At 46.2% G+C, this 27,231-nt stretch overlaps 1 protein-coding gene across 1 annotated transcript in view; it reads left to right on the top strand.

The window, feature by feature from the left end:
- The window catches only part of C15H2orf76 (chromosome 15 C2orf76 homolog), a 66,980-nt gene that overhangs the window by 28,162 nt on the left and 11,587 nt on the right, over nucleotides 1-27,231 (top strand). The window contains exons 2-5 of the mRNA XM_059280857.1: nucleotides 941-1,085; nucleotides 8,963-9,013; nucleotides 17,712-17,749; nucleotides 24,024-24,105. Of these exons, the coding sequence (XP_059136840.1) occupies nucleotides 953-1,085; nucleotides 8,963-9,013; nucleotides 17,712-17,749; nucleotides 24,024-24,105 (304 nt within the window). The 5' untranslated portion in view covers nucleotides 941-952. The remainder of the gene's footprint in view (nucleotides 1-940; nucleotides 1,086-8,962; nucleotides 9,014-17,711; nucleotides 17,750-24,023; nucleotides 24,106-27,231) is intronic.

The following is a 27,231-nucleotide window of genomic DNA, read 5'->3' as shown; positions in this document are numbered from 1 at the left end:
CTCTGAGTCTGTGCCCCAGCCTGCAGAAGAGATTTAGAATATTTGTTCACAAGATCCCTGAAATCATGGATTGTGCCAATAATCATTAAGTGCCTCAGTATGTTAAACATTTTTATTTTGTGGATGTGTGTTGAACTATTGTTTGGTAGCTTTTAGGACCGTGTTTTTCTGAGGAGAATATGAAGGAAGTAATGAGGAATGCTGTAATAACCAATACTGGAATTATCAAGAGATTTATTAGGCTTATTAGCCATGAGACAAGATTAGATGAACCCTTACTTTATTTTATGGGGAAAATCTATTTCAGGTTTTATAGAAGCCGTTTCATTATAGCTAATATGCTAATTTTAATTAAAAATTATTTGGTGCATTCAAATAGTAAACTCCTTAGCTCTCCATGCTTAATGTGCTGTATCTTTCCCCAAACTTAGTAAAACAGTTGGACAAGCACTCAGTTTTTCAGAGAGACTTTCTGAGCAAAGTTTGTGTGGCTTATTTGTGTGTTATGGACTATTTCAGACAAATTGAAAGGCATAAAAATAGCGTACTGTCCCTATATTTAATATCTTACTTAAGATGTATAGAATGTTGCCAATTATTAAGGCCCCTGCCACTAAGAAATGACTTTTATTTATTTTAATGTGTGTATGTATGTGTAGTGTGTGCATGTGTGTTTGGGTGCACATGTGTGCGTGTGGAGGAGGCCTGAGGTTGGCAATGGATGTCTTCCTTGGTCAATCTCCATTTATTGAGGCAGAGCTACCAGTTTTGGCTGGTCTTGCCAGCCAGATTGCCCTGGGTGTCTCTTGTCTCTGACTCCCAAGCGCTGGGATTGCAGCAGGCTCCTGTATGGGCCCAGCTTCTGTGTGGGTCTGAGCTCTGCTCGCTCACTCTTTCACGGCAATGCCTTTACCCACTTCACCCATGTGTCTTACCACAGGTGTCTCTACACATGGCTGCCGAGGAAGGGACCCTCACAGTTCGCCTCATCCGGTCATTTGAGCATCGAAATTTCAAGCCTGTGGTATATCATGGAGTTAATTTGAACCAAACTGTGAAGGAATTTATAATATTTCTAAAGCAAGGTATGAGAAATAGAGTTGCTTTGTTTCATTTGTATTTTGACGGTGAAAAACATCTGACTGTGATGTTAAAAATAATCTTTGAAAAGTACAAAATTAGGCTGGGCCTAGTGGTGCACACCTGTAATCCCAGCGCTCAGGACGTAGAGCCAGGAGAATCGTGATTTCAAAGCTAGCTTTGGCTATCTAGCAAGTTTTAGGCCAGCCTAGATTATATAGTGACGTTTAGGCTAGCCTGGGTTACATAGCTGTATTTATGTGTAATTAAAAAAAATCAACCAAGAACAGCACTGAAGTAGTTCTTCCCCAGTCCAGAAGTGCTTGGGAAGCTGGTGCTCACAGGGGCCAGGCTGGCTGTGTCCTGGACCCTGCCACCAGCTGCCCCAGTTTGTCAGTGAATAGTGTGAACACACTCACCAGGAGTTACAACCATCGTGTTTAGCCTCAAACAGGCTAAGGTCCAGGGCAGGGGGGGTGACTGTCTAGTGTGTGCCACACAAGCGTGAGGAGAATATGTGTTTGATCCTCCAGAACCCAGGTAATAAAGGAATAGAGGTGTGAACCTGTAATCCCACTGGGGAGGTGGAGAAAGTATCCCTGGGGCTCACTGTCTGGCCTGCCTGCCTCATCCCACACAACTTGGGTCCCAGAACCCTGGCTAGGGATGGCAAGGGAATGAAGGAAGGACAGACACACAGACAACCGAGCTGGGAACAGGATGGGGTGGGGGTTGGCTGGTCTTGGTCGGAGGTCTCTGTAGGTGAGCAACCCCAGGCTATAAGCTTCTGGGAGGAGGACACTGCAGTTGTTAATCTTTGCACACACTGATCCATAATCTCTCATGCCCAGGCTTTGCCATCCTTCTTGAGCCTGGCCCATATGGGTAATGGCTTTGCCAGTTTACCCTGGACCAATTGGTCTCGGAGTCCTTAACAGGCCTTGCTTATGTCAAAATACACGTTTACTCAGGACTTCGCTCACTCCTGGCTTTCTCTGCCCCTTGCATCTGTCTAACAGAGTTGGTGAGTTCCAGGTACAGTGAGAAGCCTGTCTCAGAAAATAAGGCGGAGAGAGATTGAGGAAGACATCCGGTATTGACGTCTGGTCTCCACATACACATATGCATACATAAACATGTACGTACACACAAAGAAAGTCAAGTCCACCCGTAAGGAGTTTATCTTTGGAGACTGAATGGGAAGGGAGTGGAATGCAGCTGACTGTGTCATTTCCCAGCACACAGGAGCCTTGCTGGGCAGTGTGGCTAGGGCAGCAGGGAGCTGAAGCAAACAGGAGAGACTGGATCACTGTGGTCACAGAGACAACACTCTTTACACTTTTCATATTTATTTATAGTGTGTGTGTGTGTGTGTGTGTGTGTGTGTGTGTGTGTGTGTGTGTGTGTGTGTATACGCATGTATACATGAGGAAGCCTGAGGTTGATGTTGGGAATCACCCTCTGTTGCTTTTCCACCTTATTCACTGAGGCACAGAGTCTCTCAGTCAAACCCAGAGTTCACTGACCAGCTGGTTTTGTTAGCCAGCTCAATCTAGATACCTCCGTCTCTGCCTTCTGAGGTTGGAATTATAACATGCTATTGCTGTGAAGAGACACCATGACCATGCAACTCTTATAAAGGAAAACATTTAATTGGGGCTGGCTTACAGTTCAGAGGTTCAGTCCATTATCAAGAAGCATGGCAGCATGCAGGCAGATGTGGTGCTGGAGAAGGAGCATCTTGAGTTTTACATCTTGATCCTCAGGCAACAGGAAGTGAACTGTCTCCCATACTGGGCGTAGCTTGAGCATATGAGACCTCAAAGCCCACCCCCACAGTGACACACTTCCTCCAATGAGGCCACACCTCCTAATAATGCGACTCCCTATAGGCCAACCATTCAGACACATGAGTCCATGGGGGCCCTTCCTATTCAAACCACCACACACACCCACCGGGCTCTTGGGGTCTGAACTCTGGTCATCATATGTATGTGGCAAGTGGTTTAACCACTAAGTCATCTCCCCAGCCTGTGTGTGTGCAGGCTGTGTGTGTGCACGTGTGTGCAGGCTGTGTGTGTGCACATGTGTGCAGGCTGTGTGTGTCGTGATAGTGAAGGTTGCCAGAGCTACTTTCCAGGGACTTGAAAGCCACTTTTGTTTAAAGCCCTCACTTTTCTCTTGGGTCTGTTGGTGACAAAGTGGGCGTTTCTGCATTCATGTTGTGTCTGTTGTGTCTGTCCCCTTGCCACCCTAACGTTTGGGTCACATTGTGTAGACATCTCAGTCACTTGGTGTGTACTTGGGAGGTGGTAAACAATCGTTTGTACTAAACTCATCCAATCCTTCTTCTCTCTTTAAGCCAAAAGGCGTCAAGATGGGGGTGGCTGATAGACTTTCCAGGTTTCAAGCCAGTGTATCTAACCTGTGGCCTGAGGGCCACGTGTGCCCTAGAAATGATCCACACGCACAATCGTAAGGTTGCTTAGGGAGCTGGATAGGTGGCCCAGTGGCCAAGAGTGCTGCCTGTTCTTGCAGAGGGCCTGGGTTTGGTTCCTAACACTGAGTTCCAGGATCCGGGGCTCTCTTTTGGCCTCTGTCAGCGCTGCGCTGCATGCATGTGGTGCACACACAGACAAGGAGGTGCACAGACAAGCACACGAATAACTTTAAAAACCAGGATGATATTTTTCTCTTCTCTCTTTTTTTCAACCTGGTTAGGCTGTTCTTGGGCATGACCGTCATAGATGCCATATCTGTTCCAATGAGCACCACGGTGTTGTGATTGCACGTGTACTGACCACTGATTTCACTGATTGCACATGTGCTGACCACCTATATCACTGATCGCACGTGTGCTGACCACCGATTTCACTGATCGCACGTGTGCTGACCACCGATTTCACTGATCGCACGTGTGCTGACCACCGATTTCACTGATCGCACGTGTGCTGACCACAGATTTCACTGATCGCACGAGTGCTGACCACCGATTTCACTGATCGCACGTGTGCTGACCACAGATTTCACTGATCGCATGTGTGCTGACCACCGATTTCACTGATCGCACGTGTGCTGACCACCGATTTCACTGATCGCACGTGTGCTGACCACCGATTTCACTGATCGCACGTGTGCTGACCACAGATTTCACTGATCGCACGAGTGCTGACCACCGATTTCACTGATCGCACGTGTGCTGACCACAGATTTCACTGATCGCACGTGTGCTGACCACAGATTTCACTGATCGCACGAGTGCTGACCACCGATTTCACTGATCGCACGAGTGCTGACCACCGATTTCACGGCCCCGTCTCGTTCCACTCCATGGGGACGGGGCCTAAGAATGTGCAGCCTCCCTCCTTCCCTTACCTAAGCCCTCTGCTCTTCCCTTGCCTCACTTACACTGAGTGAAGATGTGTTTTTTCAGGCCGCTGGGACGGCTTAATGGATAAAAGCACTTGACACCAAGCCTGAGGAGCCAAGTTCGATCCACGTGGTGGAAAAAGGGAGCTGACTCTGCTCTGGCCACCAAAAGTGCACCATGGCATGTGTGTCCACAATGATAAACAATAAATAAACAAAATATTTTAAAAATTGACGTGTTTTTCCAAGGCATTGGCCTGTTGTCTTTCTGGTTTTATAGGCATCTTGAGTAAATATTTTTATAAAGATTTATAAATTTTATTTTATGTGTGTGTGAGTATGTTTACCACGTGCATGCAGTGCTCATGAAGGCCAGGAGAGGGCACTAGGTTCTCTGGAATTGGGGGATGGACAGTTGTGAGCTGCCATTGGTGTGGGTTCTGGAGCTGAACCTGGGTTTTTCTGCAAGAGCATCAAGCGCTCTTAGCTGCTGAGCCGTCTCTCCATCCATGAGTGAACTGTTTCCTTGCTCTAACTACTCACCCTAATTCTTCGGGCTCTCTTTGTGAGAGGTAAAGGAACGGACTTGGTTTGGTGACAGGTTCCTTTGCTGTCATTAAAGTAGTTCACGAAGTAACTTCTGACTTACACTTAGAATATAAAGTTTTGCTGCTGTATTCTTTTTTGCCTTCAAGACAGGGTTTCTCTGTGTTGCCCTGGCTGTCCTGAAACTCACTCTGTAGACCAGGCTGGCCTCGAACTCACAGAGATCCACCTGCCTCTGCCTCCCAAGTGCTGGGATTAAAGGCGTGCACCACCACACCCAGCTATCTGTTGCTGTGTTCTTTATTATTAGGGGGTATTGATATTTCATACTAAGAAATAATGTTAATGGAGGGGGGAGTAAATTTTCCCCACTCTTAAGTTCTTTTAAAAAATCTGTATGTGTATGGTGTGTGCCTATGTGTGTGCACCCCCCCCACACACACACACACTTGTGTGTCCCAGAGCACACATGGCAGTCAGGGGACAACTCCATGTCAGTCTTCCCCTTCCGTCTCATTTGAGACAGGGTGTTTTGTGTCTTCTGCTTCTGGCGATTCTCTGCCTTTCATTTGTCTGTAGCTCTGGTGTTATGGACGTGTACTACCATGTCAGGCTTGGCGTGGACTCAGGATTCAGTCAGGTCTTCACACTTGCATGGCAAGCCGTCCGCCCCGGTTCCAGCCTCATAAGTTCTCAGTTGAAAGAGACAGATAAGCAAGAGAAAAACCAGCAGGAGTTACTGCTGAGTGCACGCCATGTGTGTGGGATTCCTAGGGAGTGAAAAATTCTCAGAGAAGTGCCCGGACAAGGAGGACTTTGGATACCTAGGGGTGGAAGCTTATAGACCAGGGAGTAGAGGAGGGGTTGCTGAAGCCTTGTGGTATGGCACACTCTGATGCCCCCTGCAGGCCGATGAGGGGCATAACAGCCTTCTAAGGTTGCTCTGGGAGAAAGGGTGTAGCTTTGTCATTGGCAAACAGGGAGGGCAGAGAGCACTAGGCATCAGCTTTTCGCTCCAAACAATCCTGTGCCAGGTAGGCATATATCAGGATGGCATGTTCTGGTCACTTCCAGTGCCAATTACAGAGCGGCCTGCTTTTTGAAAGTCATTCCTTAGCGTATTTGAAGTTTGATTTCTACAGAGTTATTTTCAAATTCTTTTATCATTTTTAATACATTTTATTTATTTTCTCTCTGTGTGTGCGTGTGTTCATGCACATGCCAACCTGCTTGTGCATGTCTATGCGCATGTGTGTACCGCAGAGTGTGTGAGTGGAGGAGGAAGTCATTCTCCCCTTCTACCACGTGGGGCCCAGGAATTAAACACAGACCGTCAAGCTTGGTGGCATGTGCGCTTACCTGCTGCTGAGCCGTCTCCCGGCCCGCGTGTTCACGTCTCCACGGATGCCGAGGGTTTGAGTGTTTCTTGGCATCGATGCAGCAAGAGTGTGATGTTCTTTGTCAGGCAGGATGGGACCCTCTTGAAGTCCTCAGGAACAAGATGTGATTTTCAGGTTGCTATGGTGGCACAGGAAGTCGTGGTTCCCTGGGTCGCTCTGCTCTTCGCCTCCCAGGTACCATAGAATGATTCATTCACAGTAACTATTGGTTACCTCTGTCCCCAACAGAATGGTGGTGCCTGTCACAGCTAGATGCTCAGGCCTGCCTGCTTGACCTTTCAGCAGCCACAGCACCGACGTAACTAGGACCTGTTTCTACTGAGTATGTGGGAAAGTGTAGCCGTGAAAGTGAGCCTGCCAGAGACGTCACTTAGATGTCTAAACACTGCATGAATTGGGTATGGTGGTGCACACCTGTAATCCAGCGCTCAGGAGGTGGGGGCAGGAGAACCAGGAGTTCAAGGCCATCCTCAGCTACTTAGGGACTTGGAGGCCAGCTTGTGTCACAGGAGCCTTGGAAGTTACTTCTGTGCACAGTCAATAGTTGAAGATCAGGGAGTTATTGCTCACTCCCTGAGAGTGGGCTTTCTGTATCATTTGTAATAATAATGAGTTTATTTATATTTATGTTTATATTTATTTTGACTTGCTTGCATGGTTATAGCCCTGGTGTTTGGTTTCAGTTGGTATTCCTGGCATGTGTGCACATGTACATACGTGCATGTGTGTTAAGTGTTTCATTTTTGGTACAGATATTCCAGCCCGCAGCCACCAGGCGTCACTAATTACCTCCTTGGAACCTTGGTACTCACAACAGCCAGGTGAAGGGGTTGACGGTGTTTCTCCTTCTGGAGGGTTTCTGAGTGCCTGCCACACACCAGGGATGATTTTTAGAAAGTAACTACACAGTGAGAAAAGCAGGCTGTGGTCTCTATGCAATATTTGAGAAGACAGTCTGTGGTGTCTTCATCTTCAGGGATTTGTGAATTAGCAGAGAATGGAGACATTTCAGGTAAACCAGCATGGCTATACCTGCATCCAAGGAGCTAGTGCCCATGGGGCTGTGGGTGGTCATGACAGCAGAGAGGGGGTGCAAAGGAAGGTGTGTTGGCCATGACCCCCTCTCTGTGTGTCTCCACACGACAATAGCGTCAGGACCAGTTCTTCACCTGATCACTTTCCGGGAGTCCATCGTCTGGCTCAGGGCACAGCGTCTGATCTGCCCTCAGTGGCCAAGCCTGATATGGATTCCCCTTCTCTCCCCTGCCTCTCCCCACCGCCTCTCCTTCTAGCCTGTACACTGTTTGTTTTTGAAAACTGCTGGAGAGGCAGCTCGGAGGCTAAGGGCTCTTCTTGTTCTTCCAGAGGACACAGGTTTGGCTCCCATCACCCATGGTGGGCAGCTCACAACTGCCTAAAACTCCAGCTCCAGGGGATCCAACCCCCAGGCCTCTGCGGTCACCTGCGGTCATGTGTATATACCCTCCCCTATACCCATAATTAATAAAAATAAATCTTGAGAAAAATAATGATTTATTTTTATGAGACAGGATCTCATGTAGCCCAGGCTGGACTCAAACTTTTCTGTGTAGCCAAAGATGACCTTGAACTTCTAATCCCCCCACCTCAACTTCCCCAAGTACTAGGACTATAGACGTGTATCACCATGCCCAGTTTATGCAGTGCTGGGATGGAAACCCAGGGCTTCATGTATGCACATGTGTGTTTGGGTGCACATTTAGGTGAGCACACATTTGTGTGGAGGCCTGAGGTCAGTGTCCAGTGTCTTCCGTTGACCCAGGGCCTCATGTATGGCACATGTGTGTTCGGGTGCACATTTAGGTGAGCACACATTTGTGTGGAGGCCTGAGGTCAATGTCCAGTGTCTTCCCTTGGTCATTCTCCACCTTCATGTTTGGAGAAAGGTCTGTCGCTGAAGCTGAAGCCCACTTATGGGGCTAGGATGGCAGCTGGTCCTCTCCCTCCCCCAGGGCCAGGGTTGCAGAAGTATACCACTCTTCTCTGACATTTTCTGTGGGCTCTGGGGATCCAAATCGGGATCCTTATGCTGTGAAGCAGCTACTTTTTCTGACCGAACCTTCTCACTGTTCCCAGGAATCATTCTTTCAATAGTTCCGCCAAATTCTCAGTTCAGTGGCTACCAGCTCCGCATCTCAGTGATGGTTTCCTTATGGTAGATGGCTCCTGGATTTTGATGCTGCATTAGCTTCATTTTGTCTAATTTTTAAAATTAGCTTAGTCTGTAGTTGGAGATGTAGCTCAGTTGGGAGTGTGCCTGCCTGGCATGCATAAAACCCTGAGTTCCATACTAGCACCATGCAAACCAGGCATGGTAACACACCTGTAATCCCAGCACTCGGGAGGTGGAGGCAGGAGAATCAGAGGTTCAAGATCATTATTGGATACATGTGGCGGTCAAGGACAGCCTGGGGCTACATGAGACCCTGTTGAAGGAAAGGAAAAAGGTGAAAGAACCTGGCCATAACTGAAAGACTCGGCATCCTATTGAATATTTTGTAATGAGAAATCATCATTCTCTCTTGCAGATGTCCCTTTGAGGACCAGCCTGCCACCACCACTCAGAAATTACAAATACGGTAACCAATTTTTCTTACTATTTTAAAAGATATATAACTTTGCATTATTTTTGTTGGCATGAATTCAAATGTGGTGTTCAAAAATTAATTTACTATAAATTAAAGTCACTTTGGAGGGGCAAGAGGCATAGCTTAGTGAAGAATGTGTGCTTAGCATGGGCAAGACCCTGGTTCGATCCCAGCACTAATGTATATATAATACAAGTATATACTACGTATACTCATGGACTGTTATGCATGTATGAGCCATTGTTATTTTTATATCATTGATGTTTGCTTAGCATATGAATCAGAGATGCTTTTGAGGGTCTTTGGCAATATAAATACATATCATACACACACACACACACACACACACACACACACACACATCAGTATGGAAGTTTGCTAAGGAGTATAGGAGTCTAACATGCTGTGAAAGTCAATTGTAATTGTGTAGGGAAGTAGCATGCTTGTGAGGAATAGCTTGCTTGGCAAAACTGTTTGTAAATGAGGTTTCTTTGCCAGGTAAACAAAGAAGAAAAAAAATGGCAGGGACCAAAAATGAAAAGAAGTCTTTAGGGTGATGGATGTGACTCCATCAGGAGGTTTTACGGTTGCAGGAAGCCCTGGGTTTCATCCCTGACCCAAATGAAACTGAGTGTGCTGGTGCACACTTGTGATCCAGTCAGTGTGTCGGTGCACACCTGTAATCCAGCAGGGAGGCGAGACAGGAGAATCTGGAGTTGAAGGTCATTCTCAGCTACAAATGGAGTTCAAGGCCAACCTGGGATGCATCTTTGTCTCAAAAGAAGTGGTTTGGCATTTTAAATGCCAATCACTTGAACATGCTCGTTTGATATGCTGCAATTAGTGACCTAAAAATCCAGTAACAGGAGCCGAGGTGAAGCTCAGTTGTTTGAGTGTTTACCTCATATGCAGAGAGTCTTCAGTGAGACCCCTACTGCTGCATAAAGTGGGTAGTCCCGTAGCACCTGGGAGCTGGAGACAAGAGGATCCGAAGTTCAAAATCACCCTTAGCTATAAAGCAAGCTGTAAAGGCCAGCCTGGGATACACGAGACGCCATCTTACAGATAGATAGGTAGGTAGGTAGGTAGGTAGATAGATAGATAGATAGATAGATAGATAGATAGATAGATAGATAGGGAGAGAGAGAGAGAGAGAGAGAGAGAGAGAGAGAGAGAGAGAGAGAGAGAGAGGGAGAGAGAGAGAAGGCTGGTGAGATGGCTCAGCAGGTAAAAGCACCTGCTGCCAATCCTGACAACCTGAGTTCAATCTCTGGACCCACAAATAATGGAAAGAGAGAACTCAAATTCACAGGTTGTCCTCTACCTTGGCACACATGTATGCACAAACAAACACACAAAATAAATAAAATACAATAAAAAGTAAAAATACTGTAATAAAGCCAGAGGCTATGCGTCATTATTTGTTATAAAGACCTTCTAGCCCCTCATCCTCAGTGGAGTGGTACTGAGCAAACTTGGACTTGAGACCCCTGCTTGAAAGTTACAATGCATCTAATAAATATTTCTGCTAATTAGGACAGACATTTGAAAGTGTAAATTTTTTATTACCTTAAGTCATTTTCCAGAGTGGCTTTTCATTCCGTTCCCATCTGATAGGGCAACCAATGACCTACCTTCTTTCTAAATCACAATCTACGTGGGCCTGCATTTTAATACCACAGTCTAATTGTGAGGTTGGAGAGGCGGTCAGGCAGGAGGCAGAGGCACTGAGTGGAAAGTACTTTGATTTATGAGACCTCAAGCATTTATACACTCAGTATTGAAGCAGAGAAAGGAATCAAAAGCATGATTGAGGGAAATATGAGACTTCTCAATTGTGGCTTTCACAGCTTTTGGAGGAGAATGCCATGAATAGAATCTCAAATCTTAAGCTTGAATCCACCTGCAAATTACATATAGTTTCCCTTTTTGCATATTGTATGTGTGAATGTGTGTGAGTGTGTGTGTGTGTGTGTGTGTGTGTGTGTGTGTGTGTGTGCATGTGTGTGTGTGGGGGCAAATGTGTGCAATGTCAGCTCTCTTAAAAGATAACTTTTAAAACAATGAAAGCAGATCTGGGGAGCTATTGATGGCTCATTTGGCTAAGTGCTTCCTGGACAAGAATGAGGACCTAAATTCAATCCCCAAACCCTTATCAAACATACTGGGCACAATGGCACATGTTTGTAATCCCAGAGCCGGGGAGGTAGAGTTAGGTGTGTTCTTGGGGCTTGCTGGCCAGACCAGCCTAATGTAACCAGTGAGCTCTAGGCCAGTGAGAAATTCTGTCTCAAAAATAAGTAAGTAAATAAATAACAGAGTGGATGGCTCCCAAGGAAGGACAGTCGAAGTTATCCTCTGGTCTCTACACTGTCACACACACACACACACACACACACACACACACACACACACTATTAAAGAAGAAAGTACAACCATCAGAGTCTCCAGGTTGCTAAGTCTCACTGGGGTAGAGAACACATCATTGGGGTAGAGAACACGTCATTGGGGTAGAGAACACGTCATTGGGGTAGAGAACATGTCATGGAGATTCCTCTGTCTCATTAACCCCGTGCATCATAGCATTTCCATATGTTCGGATGAGCAGGCAGGAACCTAGGAAGGAATTACAGAGGCACTGGACCCCGGCAGGCGTGGAGACGCTCTTCGGCTGGGTCTGGCTGAGGAACAGTCCACTGCTTTGTCTTGCGTAGGAAAGGCTTGGTGCCACCTTTTCACCTGCCATGGTCACCAGGTACTTGTCTGACTTGTGGCAACAGAACAGCGTACTGAGTGTGAAGTGGGGGGGGGGGGGTCTCAGCGGCAGGTTCACTCCTGCTGGTCATTGGTTCTGTGCTGTTGGGCGAAGGGCCTGCTCTTACAGCCACAGTGATTTCTGAGGCTCTCTTCCTATATGATCAGTGTCTACAGCTGTTGAATAAGCTGTTTGTCCTGGGGGTTCAGCTACCATGCGTTTGGACACACAGAAATCCTGACTTCTGTACACTCTGCTAAGCCTTGTGTGTGAGTCTTTAAATTTTATTGTTTGTTTGTTTTGAGACCAAGTCTTTCTATGTAACCCAGGCTGACCTGGAACTCTCTATGTAGACCAAGCTGGCCTCAAACTCACAGAGATCTGCATTTCTCTGCCTCCTGAAATCTGGGATGAAAGGTGTGTGTCACTACACCTGGCTAGCCTGGTGTGTTTTTGATGTAGTATGAAATTTAACAATGCATGGGCTAGCATGTTGAATACTCCACAAATATACAATACTATTTTTTTTTTACTTTAAACATTTAGAACTCCATTTTCTCTGTGGTAGTGATTATGCGTATGTCTGCCTGTGTGTATGTGTGTGTGTGTGTGTGTGTGTGTGTGTGTGTGTGTGTGTGTGTGTGTATGTGTACCATGTATATACCGTGTCCACAGAAGCCGTGTCAGATTCCCCATAACTGGAGTTACTGACAGTTGTGAGCCATCCCATGTGTGCTGGGAACCAAACCTGGATCCTCTTAACTGCTGAGTCACTTTTACAGACCCTATTTGGATATAATTTTTAAAGATTTATCTTTATTTGCATATGTGTCTCTGTGTGTGGATGCTGTGTGTGTGTGTGTGTGTGTGTGTGTGTGTGTGTGTGTGTGTGTGTGTTTCTGTGGAGGCCAGGGGAGAGCATCGGATCTCCTGAAGCCTGAAGTAAAGTCTCAGGTGATGGTGGGCCACCCAGCATGGGTTCCTGTCCTCTGAAAAAGCAGCACACATTCTTACCCTCGAGCCAGCTCCCTAGCCCTAGGATGATATATTTATGAAGTTGCATTTTTCAAAGACTTTTTATTAAGGAAAGATGTTTTTGTTAATAAAGTGGGTTGGGTTTTTTGTTTTTTTTTTTTAAGAAGTCAAAATTCACATGACTGCAATGCCAGCACTTGAGGAGTTAGAAGCTGGAGGACCAGGAGTCCAAGCCTAGTCTTGGCTGTACAGCAAGTTCAAAACCAGCCTGGGCAACTTGAGACCCTGTTTCAAACAAACAAACAAACAAACAAACAAACAAACAAAAATCAAAACCAGGCAAAAACAACAACCAAACAAACCACCCCAAAGTCAGAGTGACAGAGGACATCACTGTAGAGGAAGTGACATTTTTCTCCACTTTCTTTGGTTCTGCCAATTTCTGTTGAAGGGAAAAATCAGGGTGAAAATTTCTGTTTGCACCATTTTTGTCCTGCTAAGAAAACGTAGCTTCCCCTATTGCGGGTTTGCTGAGCCTGCTGGAGCGTTATTTCCCTTTAGGATCTGGGGAGGTTTCTCAGCAGTTAGGGGATGTGTCGCTTTTGCAGAGGACCCAGGTTTGATTCCCAGCACAGATGTGTCTGCTCACAGCCATCCTCAACTACAGTTCCGTGGGGATCGAATGCCTTCTTCTGACTTTTGATGGCACCAGGCACTTGCATGGTGCTTATACAGCCTCTCATGCACACGGAATAGAAAACAAATCTAAAATATGCATTTTGCATTAAACAGTAGCTCATTTGGTAAAGCACTTGCTTTGCACATATAAGGACCTTCGTTTGATTCCAGGCACCCACGTAAAAGCCCAGCCTGGTGGTGGGCTCTTGTGATGCCAGTACTGAGGGGGTGGAGATCAGCAGGTTCCTGGAGTGTGCTGGTTAGTCAGCCTTGCTTACATGGAGAGCTACAGGGCAGACCGGGGAGGGCTAGAGAGATGGCTCAGCAGTTAAGATTGTGCACTGCTCTTGAAAAGGATCTGAGTTCAGTTCCAAGCAACAATTGCCTGTAACTCCAGCTCCAGATAGGTCCTCCTCTGGCCTGTGTGGGCACACCACACATATGATTTGTGTGTACGAGCGTGAGCACACACACACACACACACACACACACACACACAAATAAATCTTAAAAAAAAAAAAAGACAAAGTGGATATCACCTGGAGAATAAAACCCAAGGTTCATTGCTAGCTTCCACATGAAGGCACATGTACATGTACTTGTACATGAACCCACACACAACTTTTAAAAATCTTATTAACAAAATGTATAGGTCATGGATAATGCTCATAAGTTCAGAATACAATTTTGCAGGTGGAGTCTACAGACCCCAAGCTTCTTTACTTAAAATAAATTACTGTTGGTATCCCCCTTGTCTCAAATACTAGATGGACATTGATTTTTAGTGACTAAAAAGAATGCAGTGGAAGACTCAGAATTGTAGATAATCTAAAAGTCACATTTGCTTCTTTTTCTGGGTCCATTGTGAATTTATTTCGGCATTTGGGGCATATTCACATTCCTGATGATGCTCATATTTTACTTAGGCTATATTTATTTTTATTCCTTAAGAGTCTGGGTTTAAGCTAGGTGTGGTGGCACACACCTTTAATCCCAGCACTCAGGTCTCTGTGAGTTGGAGGCCACCCTGGTTTATAAAGTGTGTTCCAGGGTAGCCAGAGCTAGCTCAAAAAACAAGAGTTATAGGCAAGCTGGCTCAGCGAGTAAAGGCACTTACTCCTCAGCTTGTCAACTCAGTCTCATCACCAGGGCCCATGTGGTGGGAGGAGAGAACCCCAACCCCAACACACACACACACACACACACACACACACACACACACACACACACTAAAGAAATAGTTTAAAAATCTATAGTTATGGTCCTAGGGTGCTGAAATAGTGTTAAAATTGCAATAATAAAAAAGATTGTGGGCTGGAGAGATGGTTCAGCAGTTCAGATCACTGGCTGCTTTTCCAGAGGACCCGGGTTCAAATTCCCAGCACCCATGTAGTAGCTCACAACTTTCTGTTACTCCAGTTCCAGGGGATCTGGTATGCTCACACAGACATACATACATGCAAAACACCAATGCACATAAAAATAACTAAAAAAAAAAGATTGCAATAGATAATTGAAAGTTGATTCTTCTTTCTCTCTTGTGTGTTTATGTGTGTATGTATTTGTATGTGTACATATATGTGGGGGAGTGTACATATATGCAAGTGTGTGTTGACATCTGGTATCTTCCTCTAGCACTATCCACCTTATTTATTTTGAGACAGGGTCTCTCACTGAACCTGGAGCTCACTTACTCAGCTGGACTTGGCCAGCCAGTGAGCTCCAGGGTTCTGCTGGTCTCCACCTCCCCAGTGCTGGGATCACAGGTGTGTGCCATTAAACCTGGCTTTTTTACGTGGGTTCTGGGGATGGACCTCAGGCCTTCCTGCTTGGACAGCTAGCACTTTACTGACTGATCCCTCTCCCCAACCAGACTGTTGGAGATAATGAGTACTTCACAGTGCTCACAAAATGGCCTCCAAAGGGGGGCGCTGTTAGGAGGTGTGGCCTTGTTGGAGGAAGTATGTATGTAGGGTGGCCTTTGAGGCTTCCTATGCTTGGAATACTACCCAGTGAGTCTGCTGACTTCCTGTTGCCTACAAGATGTAGGATTCTCATCACCATGTCTGCCTGCATGCGGCCATGCTCCCCGCCATGATGATAATGGATAGAACCTCTGAACTGTAAGCGAGCCACCCCAATTAACTGTTTTCATTTATAAGAGTTGCCGTGGTCATAGTGTCTCTTCATAGCAATAAAAACCCTAACTAAGACAATGAGTTTGACTCCCAGCACCCACATAATAAGCTGGATGTGGTGGCACACGCCCGAAATGCTAACCCTGGCAGGGCAGAGACAGGAAGATCCCTGGGATTCACTGGCCAGCCAGTTGAGCAGAATATGTGAATTCCAGGTTCTATATGGTAAAAAGGGCCGAGGAGAAACACCTTGATCCTGACTTGACCTCAGGACCAGAGCTTGAAATCCCACCAATCCCTGAGCACAGAATCCCACCAATCCCTGAGATCTCTGAGCACAGAATCCTTGCACCAACCCTGAGCTTGCCCCAGAATTAGGCTACAAAAACCCACCAATCCCAAGCTCCCCTGGAAAGTCCCCCCCTCCCCACCCCCTATATAATCTCTGTACTTGGTTCCGTTTTTGGCTCCTGCTCACCCTAGAGGCAGCCACCCTCCTGGATTTTTCCTTCCCAGTACATCTCGAAAGAGGTTTGTTGAGCAGTGTGACACTTTTCCTGGAGAGAAGCCTAGCTGTATTGGAAATGTATGTAGAAAATTATTAAACTTTCTCCTGAGCTGGAGTGGAGCAGAATTCTAACACTTCCCCCCTAGCCAAGCCCAGCTGTATCACTTCTCTGGACCTGAGCAGAGCTGTAACAACTTTGCTGGGGAAACCTCCCCTGCCGGAGCAGAGTTGTTACACTGTATTGGGAAAACCTTTCCCTGGGGCAGAGCTGTAAGCTGCAAAATGACTTGGTGGTGTTCCTTGGCTCCCACCTGCCAGGATACCTTTCCATCTGAGTTCTAATGCTTACAGGTTCAGTAAAAGACTGTCTCTAAACACTGGGTGGAGAGCAATAGGGGAAGATACCTGACATTAACCTCAGGCCTCCTTGTGCATGTACATGCAACATGCATACTATGCACAAACATGTACATGCACCCATACACACATGCATACACCTGTGCATACATACAGACATGTGTATATATATATATATACATGTGTGTGTGTATATATATATATATATATATATATATATATATATATATATATATATATATATATGCAGGCACACACATCTATGCCCCTGTACACACACATACACACCATGCACACACATAAATACACACAAAAAGAATAACAGATATTGTGTCTTTTGGGCATTGGCGTGTTCACATGACCACTGAGCCTAGATAATGTTAGAATTCTGCAGGCCTTATAACTGCCCCCAAAGGATTAGTGATTTTTGAAAGCCACTTTTCTTCACTTGTGTCCCACCATGCAGCCTTGGCCAGTACTCACTCTGTAAACCAGGCTGGCCTGAAACTCATAGAGATCTGCCTGCCTCTGTCTCCTGAGTGCAGGGATTGAAGATGTGCACCACCATGCCTGCCTGTCACTGTGTCTTAATTTAAGATTTATATGTGGGTTTTTTTTAATTGTTCAGTTTTGGCCTTTAGTGGCTCTAGAAGATAAAATGGAGTTGTGTTCACTGTTGAGACTTCCAGTTCTGCTACTCCATGGTTGCAGGTCAAAGCCTAAGCTCTGAACCCACATGAACATGCCTGACCCACGGGCCTCATGAACCTACATGGGCATGCCTGGCCCACAGGCCTCATGAACCCAGCACATAAGTGACTCGTACTTAAAATGTTGCAAAACTTTCTGGGATTTGTTTTTGGTAATTCCGTGGTTCCTGATTATGAACTTATAGATGACAATTTTGTATCACTCAGTGTCAAAAGGTTGTACACTTACTGATTTAAAATGTCTGGGTGTCTCTCCCTCCCTCTTCCTCTTCTTCCCTCTCAGTTCCTCTGTCTTCCTTTCCCTCCTCTCTGGTTTCTCCCTGGGGTCCCTCCTCGTTCCTGCCGGGACCTCCCTCTGCCAGGCGAGCGTCCACCACGGCGCCCACTTCTGCCTGCTGCACTTTGAATGATTTGCTAAAGTGCGTTTTCTCTTATAGTAGGACAGATTTTTAAATAGGTGTGTTTATAAAGAAAGGGGTTCCGTGTTTCCAGTTTCTCACCTAATAATTACAACAGAGGTTTTAGATAAATCTGTGTGAACAAAGAACGTGTTTTGTTTTTCTTTCAGATACACTGAAGATTCTTCATCAAGCTCACAAAGCAAAGGTGTGTCTGTGGGCGGGGTTTCTGATGGGTGGGGTTTCTGATGGGTGGGGTTTCTGGACACCAGCTTCACCAGTGTTGTTGGAATGGGGAGTATGCAAATGGAGGTGTATGTCTAAAATCTCCTACTCTGGGAATTAAATTTTGGAGGAGTACTCTCTACAGCCTTCCTTTCCTATTAAAGGGAAAGAAAAATAGGGTCTGGGAGATGACCCGGTCAATAGTGTTTACCTTACAGGCGTGGGGACCTGAGTTTGGTTCCCCAGCACCCAGGTGAAAGTCAGATGCAGTGGTGCACAGCTGTAATCCCAGCACTGGGAATCGGGAGACAGGGGGATCAATTGAGCCAGGTCAGCCTAGCTGAATTGGTGAGCTCCAGGTTCAGGAAGACACTGTCTCAGAGACTAAGCTGAAGCAGCATTTCGTGTGTGGACTGTGACTTGCTGTCCGGCAGGCAGTCTGCCCTCCTAATTCTGCACCAGAAACAAAGGCCCAGAAGCAAACAGTGGTACTCTGTGTACAGATGCAGGCCACAAGAGCCCTGGTGGGGGCTGTCACAGAGGCCCCGCCCACCCCTCCAGGGTACCCCTTACCTGAAGAGAGCTGTGCGTTTATGTGTTTTGTGCTTTCATTCATACCTTCTTGAATATTTATGTAAGGTTCTGATGACATTGCCACCAAAGGTGTGCCTCTCAGATGGGATGGGAACGTCTTTTCTCTGGAGCCTCGGTGACCTTTCATAGACTCCTCATTGGACGTGTCAACTCACTCTTACATTAACTGCTCAAGGATAAGGGACACACCTTTGTGTGGGCGTGTGTATGTCTGTGTGTACGTGTGCATCTACACGTGTGTATGGAGACAGGTGTGCACATGCATGTGAAGACCAGAGGTCCACATGGAATGTCTTCCTTAATTGCTCTCCACTTTTTATTGTAGTTTTTTGAGACAGGGTCTCGCTATCTGGGTCTGCATGGTCTGGAACTCGTTATGTAGACCAGGCTGGCATTGAACTCACTGAGATCTACCTGCCTGTGCCTGGGGAGTGCTGGGATTTAAGGTGGGTGCCACCAAGCCTGGCTTCCACCTTATCTTTTAGATAGGATCTCTCACTGAGCCTGGGGCTCATGATTTGGCTACACTGGCTGGCTTATCCCCAGGATCGTCTTTTCTCCCCATTGCCAACACTGGGATTACACCACCGTGACCAGCTTTTGAACCCAGGTCCTCACACTTTTGTGGCAAACACTTGACTGCCTGGACTACATCCCAGCTCTGAGGGACCATGTTATTATTCAAGCCTCTTCTTACATCTATCATCGAGTGTAATGCCTGGGTCATAGGGATTTTTGTAATTTTAAAAATCTTGATTGCACTTCCATTTATTTATTTATTACAAGTGTATGTGGGTGAGTGCATGTGTGAAGGTCAGAGGGTGACTTTCAGGAGTCTGTTCTCTCCTGCTATGTGGGTTACAAGGATCAAGGTCTTCAGGCTTGGCCTCAGGTGCTTTTCCCCTCTGAGCCATCTCTCTGGCTCTCCCTAACAAGTTTTGAGTGAAGTATTTATCAATGAATTGATTTCATTTTATTTTTGTTTCAAGTCATTGGTGCCATTGTAAACTCAAGCTTTCAGATAAATGTGTGTCACAGGTGACACAGAGCAAGTGGCTGAAAGTGTCAGCCGGTGTCAGGTTAGGGACCTGGTGACAAGTGGCTGAGAGTGTCAGCCGGTGTCAGGGACCTAGTGACATTTATTGCGTATGAACATTTGACAGTGTCTCACGCATGTCTGAGACTACATGTGGCACCCATTCCTTTTGTGGATACCAGAATGTTCTAGCACAGTCTGACCACAGGCTTCATCCATGGAGTGTGTTCATTCTGATTTCTAAACAGTAGAGAAGGCAAGGTATGGTTTTGTTTTATGTTTTATTAGTTACTTTTCTCTTTGCTGTGGTAGGATACCTCACAAAAGAGGCTTGAGAGAGGGAGTTATTTCTTTATTATTTTATATCCTAAAACCCAGGCCATCGTGGAGGGGCAAGCATGGCATTTATAATAAGCAGAGCCATGGACGCTGGAGCTCAGTACCCCCCACCCCATCCCACCCCCCGTGTATATGTGCATATGTGTGTGTGCTGTGGCCAGCAGAGGGAGTTGGGTCCTGCTCGGTCACTCTCTGCCACACTCCCTGGAGAATTAGGCTGGCAGCCAGTGAGCCCCAGCGACTCCTGTCTGCACTCCATATAGCACTGAAGTCACAGGCACCCACAGCCTTTTGAGGGAGCTGGGGATTTGAACTCAAGTCCTCATGCTTGCGCAGAAAATACTCTTACTTGGTGGGTGAGCCATCTCTCCTGCCCTACAGCCATAGTTTTAAGAGAGAAAAACCGTAAGACTTTAGAAGACGGCACATGATGCATTTCTGTTTGCACAGCAAAGTTTACAGGCACATCTCCACACGTGTGACGCATATGTCGGTGGTGTCAGGAAGCACACATGGCCAGGTACAGGTTCTGCAGAGGACAGCTCAGTAGCTAGGGCGTAGGGGTGGGAGACTGCAGTTTTCACTCTCTATGTGCTTGGGGGATTTTGTGTTTAGATTCTGTGTTCTAAAAGAACTTTTTAATGAAGCGTTGAATTTTTTTTCGGTGAATGTACTCTGGAGTTCAAGTTCAAGTCTGTACTGAGTGAAGTTCATGATCCGTGGAATGTGGTCTCTGGCTTGTGGGGCTTCTGTTTGGCAGTGGAGAGACCTTTCTGTTGAGTCTGTCTCAAATATATTCTAGAAATACGGTGGACTGGGCTTGGGAAATGATTTCGTCAGCAAAGTGTTGCATGAGGACCAGGGTTGAGGTCCCCAGAACTCACATAGAAAGGCAGGTGTGTGAGAACCCTCTCCACCACTGCTATGAGTTTTAGCTGGGGACAATCTCCTGAGTTCCTGGGGTTTTCCCTAGCTGCAGACTTCTCCCCATCCCCTTAATGGTACTCTCTGTCAAGGTATCTCTTTCATTGCTCTCCCTCCCCATCTCTCCCCCATGTTCCCACCTCCTTTCCCCTCCCACCCCCTCCCCTCTATTCTCCCCTCTCAGTTTGCCCAGGAGATCTTAACCCTTTCCCTTTCCTGGGGTGGTCCATGTGTGTCCCTCTTAATGTCCTTCTCTTTACCTAGCTTCTCTGGGTTATGGATTGTAGACTGGTTATCCTTTGCTTTGCTTCTAACATTCACTTATGAGTGAGTACATACTGTGTTTGTCTTTCTGGGTCTGGGTTATCTCACTCAGGATGATTTTTTCTAATTCCATCCATTTGCCTACAAATTTCATGATGACATTGGCTTTTATTGCTGCATAATACTCCATTGTGTAAATGTATCACGTTTTCTTTATCCATTCTTCTGTTGAAGGGCATCTAGATTGTTTCCAAGTTCTGGCTATTACAAATAATGCTGCTATGAACATGATTGAGCGAATGTCCTTGTGGTGTGGTTGAGCATCTTTTGGGTATATACCCAGGAGTGGTATTGCTGGGTCTTGAGGTAGGTGGATTCCCAATTTTTTGAGATACTGCCATACTGATTTCCAGAGTGGCTATACAAGATTGCATTCCCACCAGCAGGTAGAGGAGAGTTCCCCTTTCTCCACATCTTCTCCAACATAGGCTGTCATCTATATTTTTTATCTTAGCCACTCTGACAGGCATAAGATGATATCTCAGAGTCGTTTTGATTTGCATTTCCCTGATGGCTAAGAATGTGCACTCAGATTGGTGTCTACCCTAATTGTCATCATAGCTGATGTAGCTGATGGAAGCAGATGCAGAGACCCACAGCCAAGCACTTGGCCAAGATCCTGGGTTCAGTTGAAGAGAGGAAGGAAAGATTATAAGAGCAAGGGGGTCAGAATCATGATGGGAAAAAACACAGAAATAGCTGACCCAAGCTAATGGGAGTTCATGGACTGTGGACTGACAGCTGGGGAGCCTGCATAGGCCTGAACTAGGCCCTCTGAATGGGGGTGAAAGTTGTGTGGCTTGATGTGAATGGGACCAGGACTTATCCTGGGTACACAAACTGGCTTTTTAGACCCCATTTCCTATGGTGCAATGCTCTACTCAGCCTTGATGCAGGAGGGATGCATGTTGGGCCTAGGTCTAGCCCTAACATGGTATAACAGCCTGTGTTGACTATCCAAGGGAGACCTTACTCTCTATGAGGAGGGGATGGGGGTGAGATGAGGGTAGGTGGGGGGAGCAGGAGAAGAGGAAGGAGGGGGAACAGGGGTTGGTATGTAAAAGGAAAGAAAATCTTTTTTTTTAGTAATCAGCCTGGGGAGGCAGAGACAGGCAGCTCCCCAGGGCTTATGCCAGCTAGTCCAGCTAATCAGTGAGTTCTAGGTTCAGTGAAAGACCTTATCTTAGGGTTTTATTGCTGTGAAGGGACACCATGACCACAGCAAATCTCATAAAGGAAAAAGTTTAATTGGGCTGGTTTACGGTTCAGAGGTTCAGTCCATTATCGTCATGGCGGGACATGGCAGCATGCAAACAGACATGGTGCTGGGGAGGTAACTGAGAGTTCTAGATCTTACAGGCAACAGGAAGTGAACTGAGATACTGGGTGTGGCTTGAGCATAAAGGAGACCTCAAAGCCTGCCCCACGGTGACACACTTCTTCTAACAAGGTAACACCCACTCCAGCAAGGCCACACCTTCTAATAGTACCACTCCCTTTGAGGGACATTTTCTTTCAAACCTCCACAGACCCTGTTCCAAAAATCTCCAAAGTAGAGATTGAGCAAGCCACCCAACATTGGCTCCTGGCCTCCATTGCACACATACCCATGCATTCTCATGCACACACATAAAGGGAACTAGAATAGACTACGAACAGCTGGATTCTGATTGGCAGGTGGTACCATGTGCCCAATCCACAGGAACTTCCAGGTGCTATTCAGGGGAGACAACAACTTCAAATTGTCTCACGTGATGTCCAACTGGATTTGCAAACATCTCTGGAGAACAAACATCAGTACCACTCCAAATCACGAGGAAATGTGACAGTTAATAAGACACGGGCTGAAATCCTTGTCAGCTTGGGTGAGGATTTTAGATATGTGCCCTCGGGGCCACTGAAGGCCAAGTTGCTCCTCTGAGAAGTCACATTTTGTCAAGAGTGCATCTTCAGTTCCACCTCTGATGAGCCACTCGCCCCAGGCCTACTTTTTTGCAGTTCCTCCCAGGTTCTTGTGATGATGACGCAGCACGGTGACAGCAGACGTAGAGGGCCTACTCAGTGCTGAGGGTCCGGACGGGTCATCGGATCATCACACATCTTCCTCAGTACTAGGGAAAGAAAGGGGAAGCTGCACTCACTTCTCCTTCTGTAGCTGCAAGGTAACTAAAGCTTGGAGAAGTTTGCAGTGTTGAGCGCACAGAGCTGGGCACCAAGGGAACATGCCTTGGAACCCTAGTTTGATTCCAAAGCCTCTTTGTAGCACTGTCTACAATGTAGCTTACAGTGTTAGCACTTAGTAGGTCTACATTCTGCATCTTCTCTGTTATCTCCTTACCATAGTAGAATTTAACATGACTTAGATTATTGCTGAGACTCCACGTAACAGCTGTGTGTGTGTGTGTGTGTGTGTGTGGTATAGGTGTGTACCCATGTACATGCTGGGTGCATATATGTGTGCATGGATATGGAAGCCAGAAGTTAGTGTTGGGTGTCTTCCTCTATTGTCCACTTTACTTTTTAAAATATTTCTTTGTTTGTTATTTGCGTGTGTCAATGTGGGTATATGTACGTGTGTGTGTGTGTGTGTGTGTGTGTGTGTGTGTGTGTGTGTGTGTGTGGAGGGTGCCTGTAGAGTGCAGAAGAGTCTTGGATCCTCTGGAGTTAGAGTTACTGGTGTTGTGAGCTGTCTGACGTGGGTGCTGGGATCTAAACTCCAGTCTTCATGATAGAGCAGCAAGCTCTAACCTCTGAGTCATCTCTCCAGTCCCATCCACATCCCTCTTTGAGACAGGGTCTCTCACTGGGCCTGGGACTTGCTGATTGATTAGGCTGGCCGGTCAGTGAGCTCCAGAGGTCCTCCTGTCTCCACCTCCCCAACACTGAGATTGCATGGCACGGGGTTCCAAACTCAGGTCCTCGAACTTGCAGGGCGAACACTGCTGACTCAGCCGTTTCCCAGCCTCTCCAAGTACCACTCTCTGGTCTTTGTGACGTCTTGGCCAAGTGTCCTGATCAAGTGGGGGTTCTTTCTTTCTAGACAAATGAGCTTGTGTTGGGTTTGGAGGACGATGACACACTCCTGCTGAAGGAAGACAGAACACTCAAGGACTCAGGAGTAGGTAAGAAGGGCTGGGGTGGATGGAGGGGCATGGGGCTTCCCGGCCTGTGTGCGAGGGCCCCTGGATGAAAGTGTCTGAGAATCCTCCCAAAGTAAAGCCCCTGTGCTGAGAATGCTGTGCGTGCTGATCATTTGACCCAGGGCACTGGAGTTTGCTCTGCATACGTGCAGAATGCAAAGAGTTCTTTGCAGGTTTGTTCCGAACTCTGGTGAGGGTCATTGTAAATGATTGACAGGCTATTAGTACACTAACTGCCGACTGTCATCAGCACGGTTGGAGAGAAATGGACCTAGTGGAACTAATGTAGAATAATGAAATGAGATGTTGTTTGTACAACACGCAGTGTAACTTCTGACAGTCACTCAAGACTCTCAAGGCCAGCTAAGCCGTGGAATTTAAACTATAAGCCTGGTGTGTACAGTGAGAAAATGACCTGATTTAGCCTTTCAACTTAGAATGTGCGTTCAGTTCCATTTGAAAGAAATTCTGTGTGGCCATTAGATGTCAGTGTTAGTCTACTTAGGCCTTCAGTATGTGCATGAATATGAGCAGGAGTTCTAAGCAGAAGGCACTTGCTGCCTCTGACACACCTCTGTGCTCTGAGAGCAAGCTAGTGTCCCAGCGCACACTTCCTCCGTAAGTCCCCAAGTACAGTAGGTAAGAGATGTGGACAGTGAGGGTTACACTGGGAAGCCGTGAGGTTTTGTTGTCATTTTGGACAGGTGTTCAGTTGAGCCGCTTTTACTGCATGCCAGGAATCTACTTTTAAAGGATTCACATGGTTTATGTGAATTCCTGACAGTGATCTTTCCATGGAAACAGGATTTAAAATACTAGGTCAAAGGGCTGGGGAGATGGCTCCGTGGGTAGGTGAGCTTGCTGTGCAAGCATGAGGACCTGAGTTTGATCCCCAGCATCCCTGTAAAAAAGGGGAGTGTGGCTGTGTAAGTACCTATAACCACAGCAGTGTGGGAGGTGGAGATGGGAGGGTCTCTCGCGCTTGCTGGCTGTGCCTAGCTACGGGTTCGGTGAGAGACGCTGCCTCAGGGGAATAAGATGGCAAGCAGGACCACTGATGTCCTCTTTTGGCCTCTGCACACATCAACTCTTGCATCTGCATGGGCACTTGCACACACAGACACAGTGACAGACACAGACACACACAGAGACACAAATAAATAAATGGTGGGTTATGAAATCATAAACTTGATATCTGTGTTAAGTCTACACAATTTGCTGTAATTAGTGCCTGTTCATATTATGAATGCAGTAGATTTATTGTTATATGAAATTAAAAATCATTTTCTGTGTCTGAATTGTGCACAGGAATTGTATTCTCTGATGCTTGTATTATTTTCTGTAACTTCATCCAGGATCAAGTTCCCTGGAAGTAAAATCAAATTTGGGACAATTATAATGGCTTCTTTCTGGGCATGGTGGTGCATGCCTTTAGTCCTGGCACAGGGGAGGCTGAGGCTGGACGGCCGTGAGTTTCAGGTCATCCTGGGTTATATAGCAAGTGCAAGACCAATCTAGACTATCTGCTGCGAGCCTGTCTATAAATAAATAAATAATAAATTAATGTTTTTGCTATTTGGAAAAAGCCATCCACCAAATAGGTATTGAATGCTTATTTTGTGCCAGTGAGAAATGATTTTTTAACTTGACACTTGCTGTATCAAATGCTGCTTTTATAGCAGGGGGCACTTGTCTAATTGAGACTTCTAGAGCCTGGGGGAAGGCTGGCTTGCTTTAAAAGCCAGCACCGAAATGAACGTTATAGACTGGTATTGATGTGGGAGTGGACAAGTAGCTCAGTGAAAAACAATGTAAAATTTTTGTTGTGTTTGGGTTTGGAGGACGACGACACACTCCTGCTGAAGGAAGACAGAATGCTCAAGGACTCAGGAGATAGACTTTGAGATAATAAAATTGACATCTTGCAAATAAACAAAGGAGAAATGAATTAGCCAAAACTATGTGAGTTTCTAGGAAATAAATTTTAAATCTTTAATTCAGTCTCTATTTAAAAAGAAATTCTAGATGAATTAATGTCACAATGTAAAAATAATTTTAAAGTATTTTTTACTTGCTAGGTATTGGGGTACATGCCTTTAATCCTAGCACTTGGGAGGCAGAGGCAGGTGGATCTCTGTGAGTTAGTGACCAGCTTGGTCTACAGAGTGAGTTCTAGGATAGCCAGAGCTACATAGTGAGACCCTGTCTCAAAAAAATTTTTTATACTTTTTTTGCATGCATCTATGTAAGTGTGTTCATGTGCGAGGGGGGTGCAGTGGTATGCACTGTGGTAAGCATATGGAGGTCAGAGGACAGCCTGTGGGTCCCAGGGAATGGAACTAAGGACTTCAGGCTTGGAGCAAGTGCCATCTTGTCATCTAATAAAAATGTGAGTTCATGACTTCAGAGGAGAGGTTATAGAAGGGGAAATGTATAATATGATACTAAAAATGGTAAAGAGACTGTGTTGGCTAGTTTTATGTCAACTTGACTTAAAGTCATTCAGGGAAACAAGAGCCTCCAGTGAGAAAATGCCCCCAGCAGTGGCCTCTGGGCAAGCCTGCGATACATTTTCTTAATTGATAATTAATATGGGAGGGCCCAGCTCACCGTGAATGGTGTCACCCCTGGGCTGGTGGTGCTGGGTACAGACTGAGCAAGCCAGTAAGTAGGACTCCTTGATCTCTGCTTCAGCCTTTACCTCAAGTTCCTGCCCAGCTTGAGTTCCTGACATGACTTCCGTCAATGATGGACTGTGATGTGAAACTATAAGCCAAAATAACCTCCTTTCTCTCCAATTTGCTTATGGTCGTGGTCTTCATCACAGCAGTGTAAACCCTAAATAAGACACAGACCTAAAGGAAAAATAACAAACTATGAATACGTATGTTGAGTGTTCAATGACACATAAAAAGTTGCTGGCCTTGTTGCTGGATCCTGATGGCTTACTCAGGGGAGGGGGTGAGAAGGCGTGGCATCAATGATACAGACACTGGGAGTCCATAATGGGGGAAGCCTTATATACCCTCCTGCCAGCACCCAGGCTGTGTGACATTGCATGGCCATCCCTCATTGGCTGGGCACAATCAGGAACTCTGACAGCTCCTG

Source organism: Peromyscus eremicus, chromosome 15 (assembly GCF_949786415.1).
Source record: "Peromyscus eremicus chromosome 15, PerEre_H2_v1, whole genome shotgun sequence".
In the NCBI taxonomy this organism is placed as follows: domain Eukaryota; kingdom Metazoa; phylum Chordata; class Mammalia; order Rodentia; family Cricetidae; genus Peromyscus; species Peromyscus eremicus.
The sequence above is the reverse complement of the archived record's forward strand: the minus strand, read 5'-3'. Positions and strand labels throughout refer to the sequence as shown.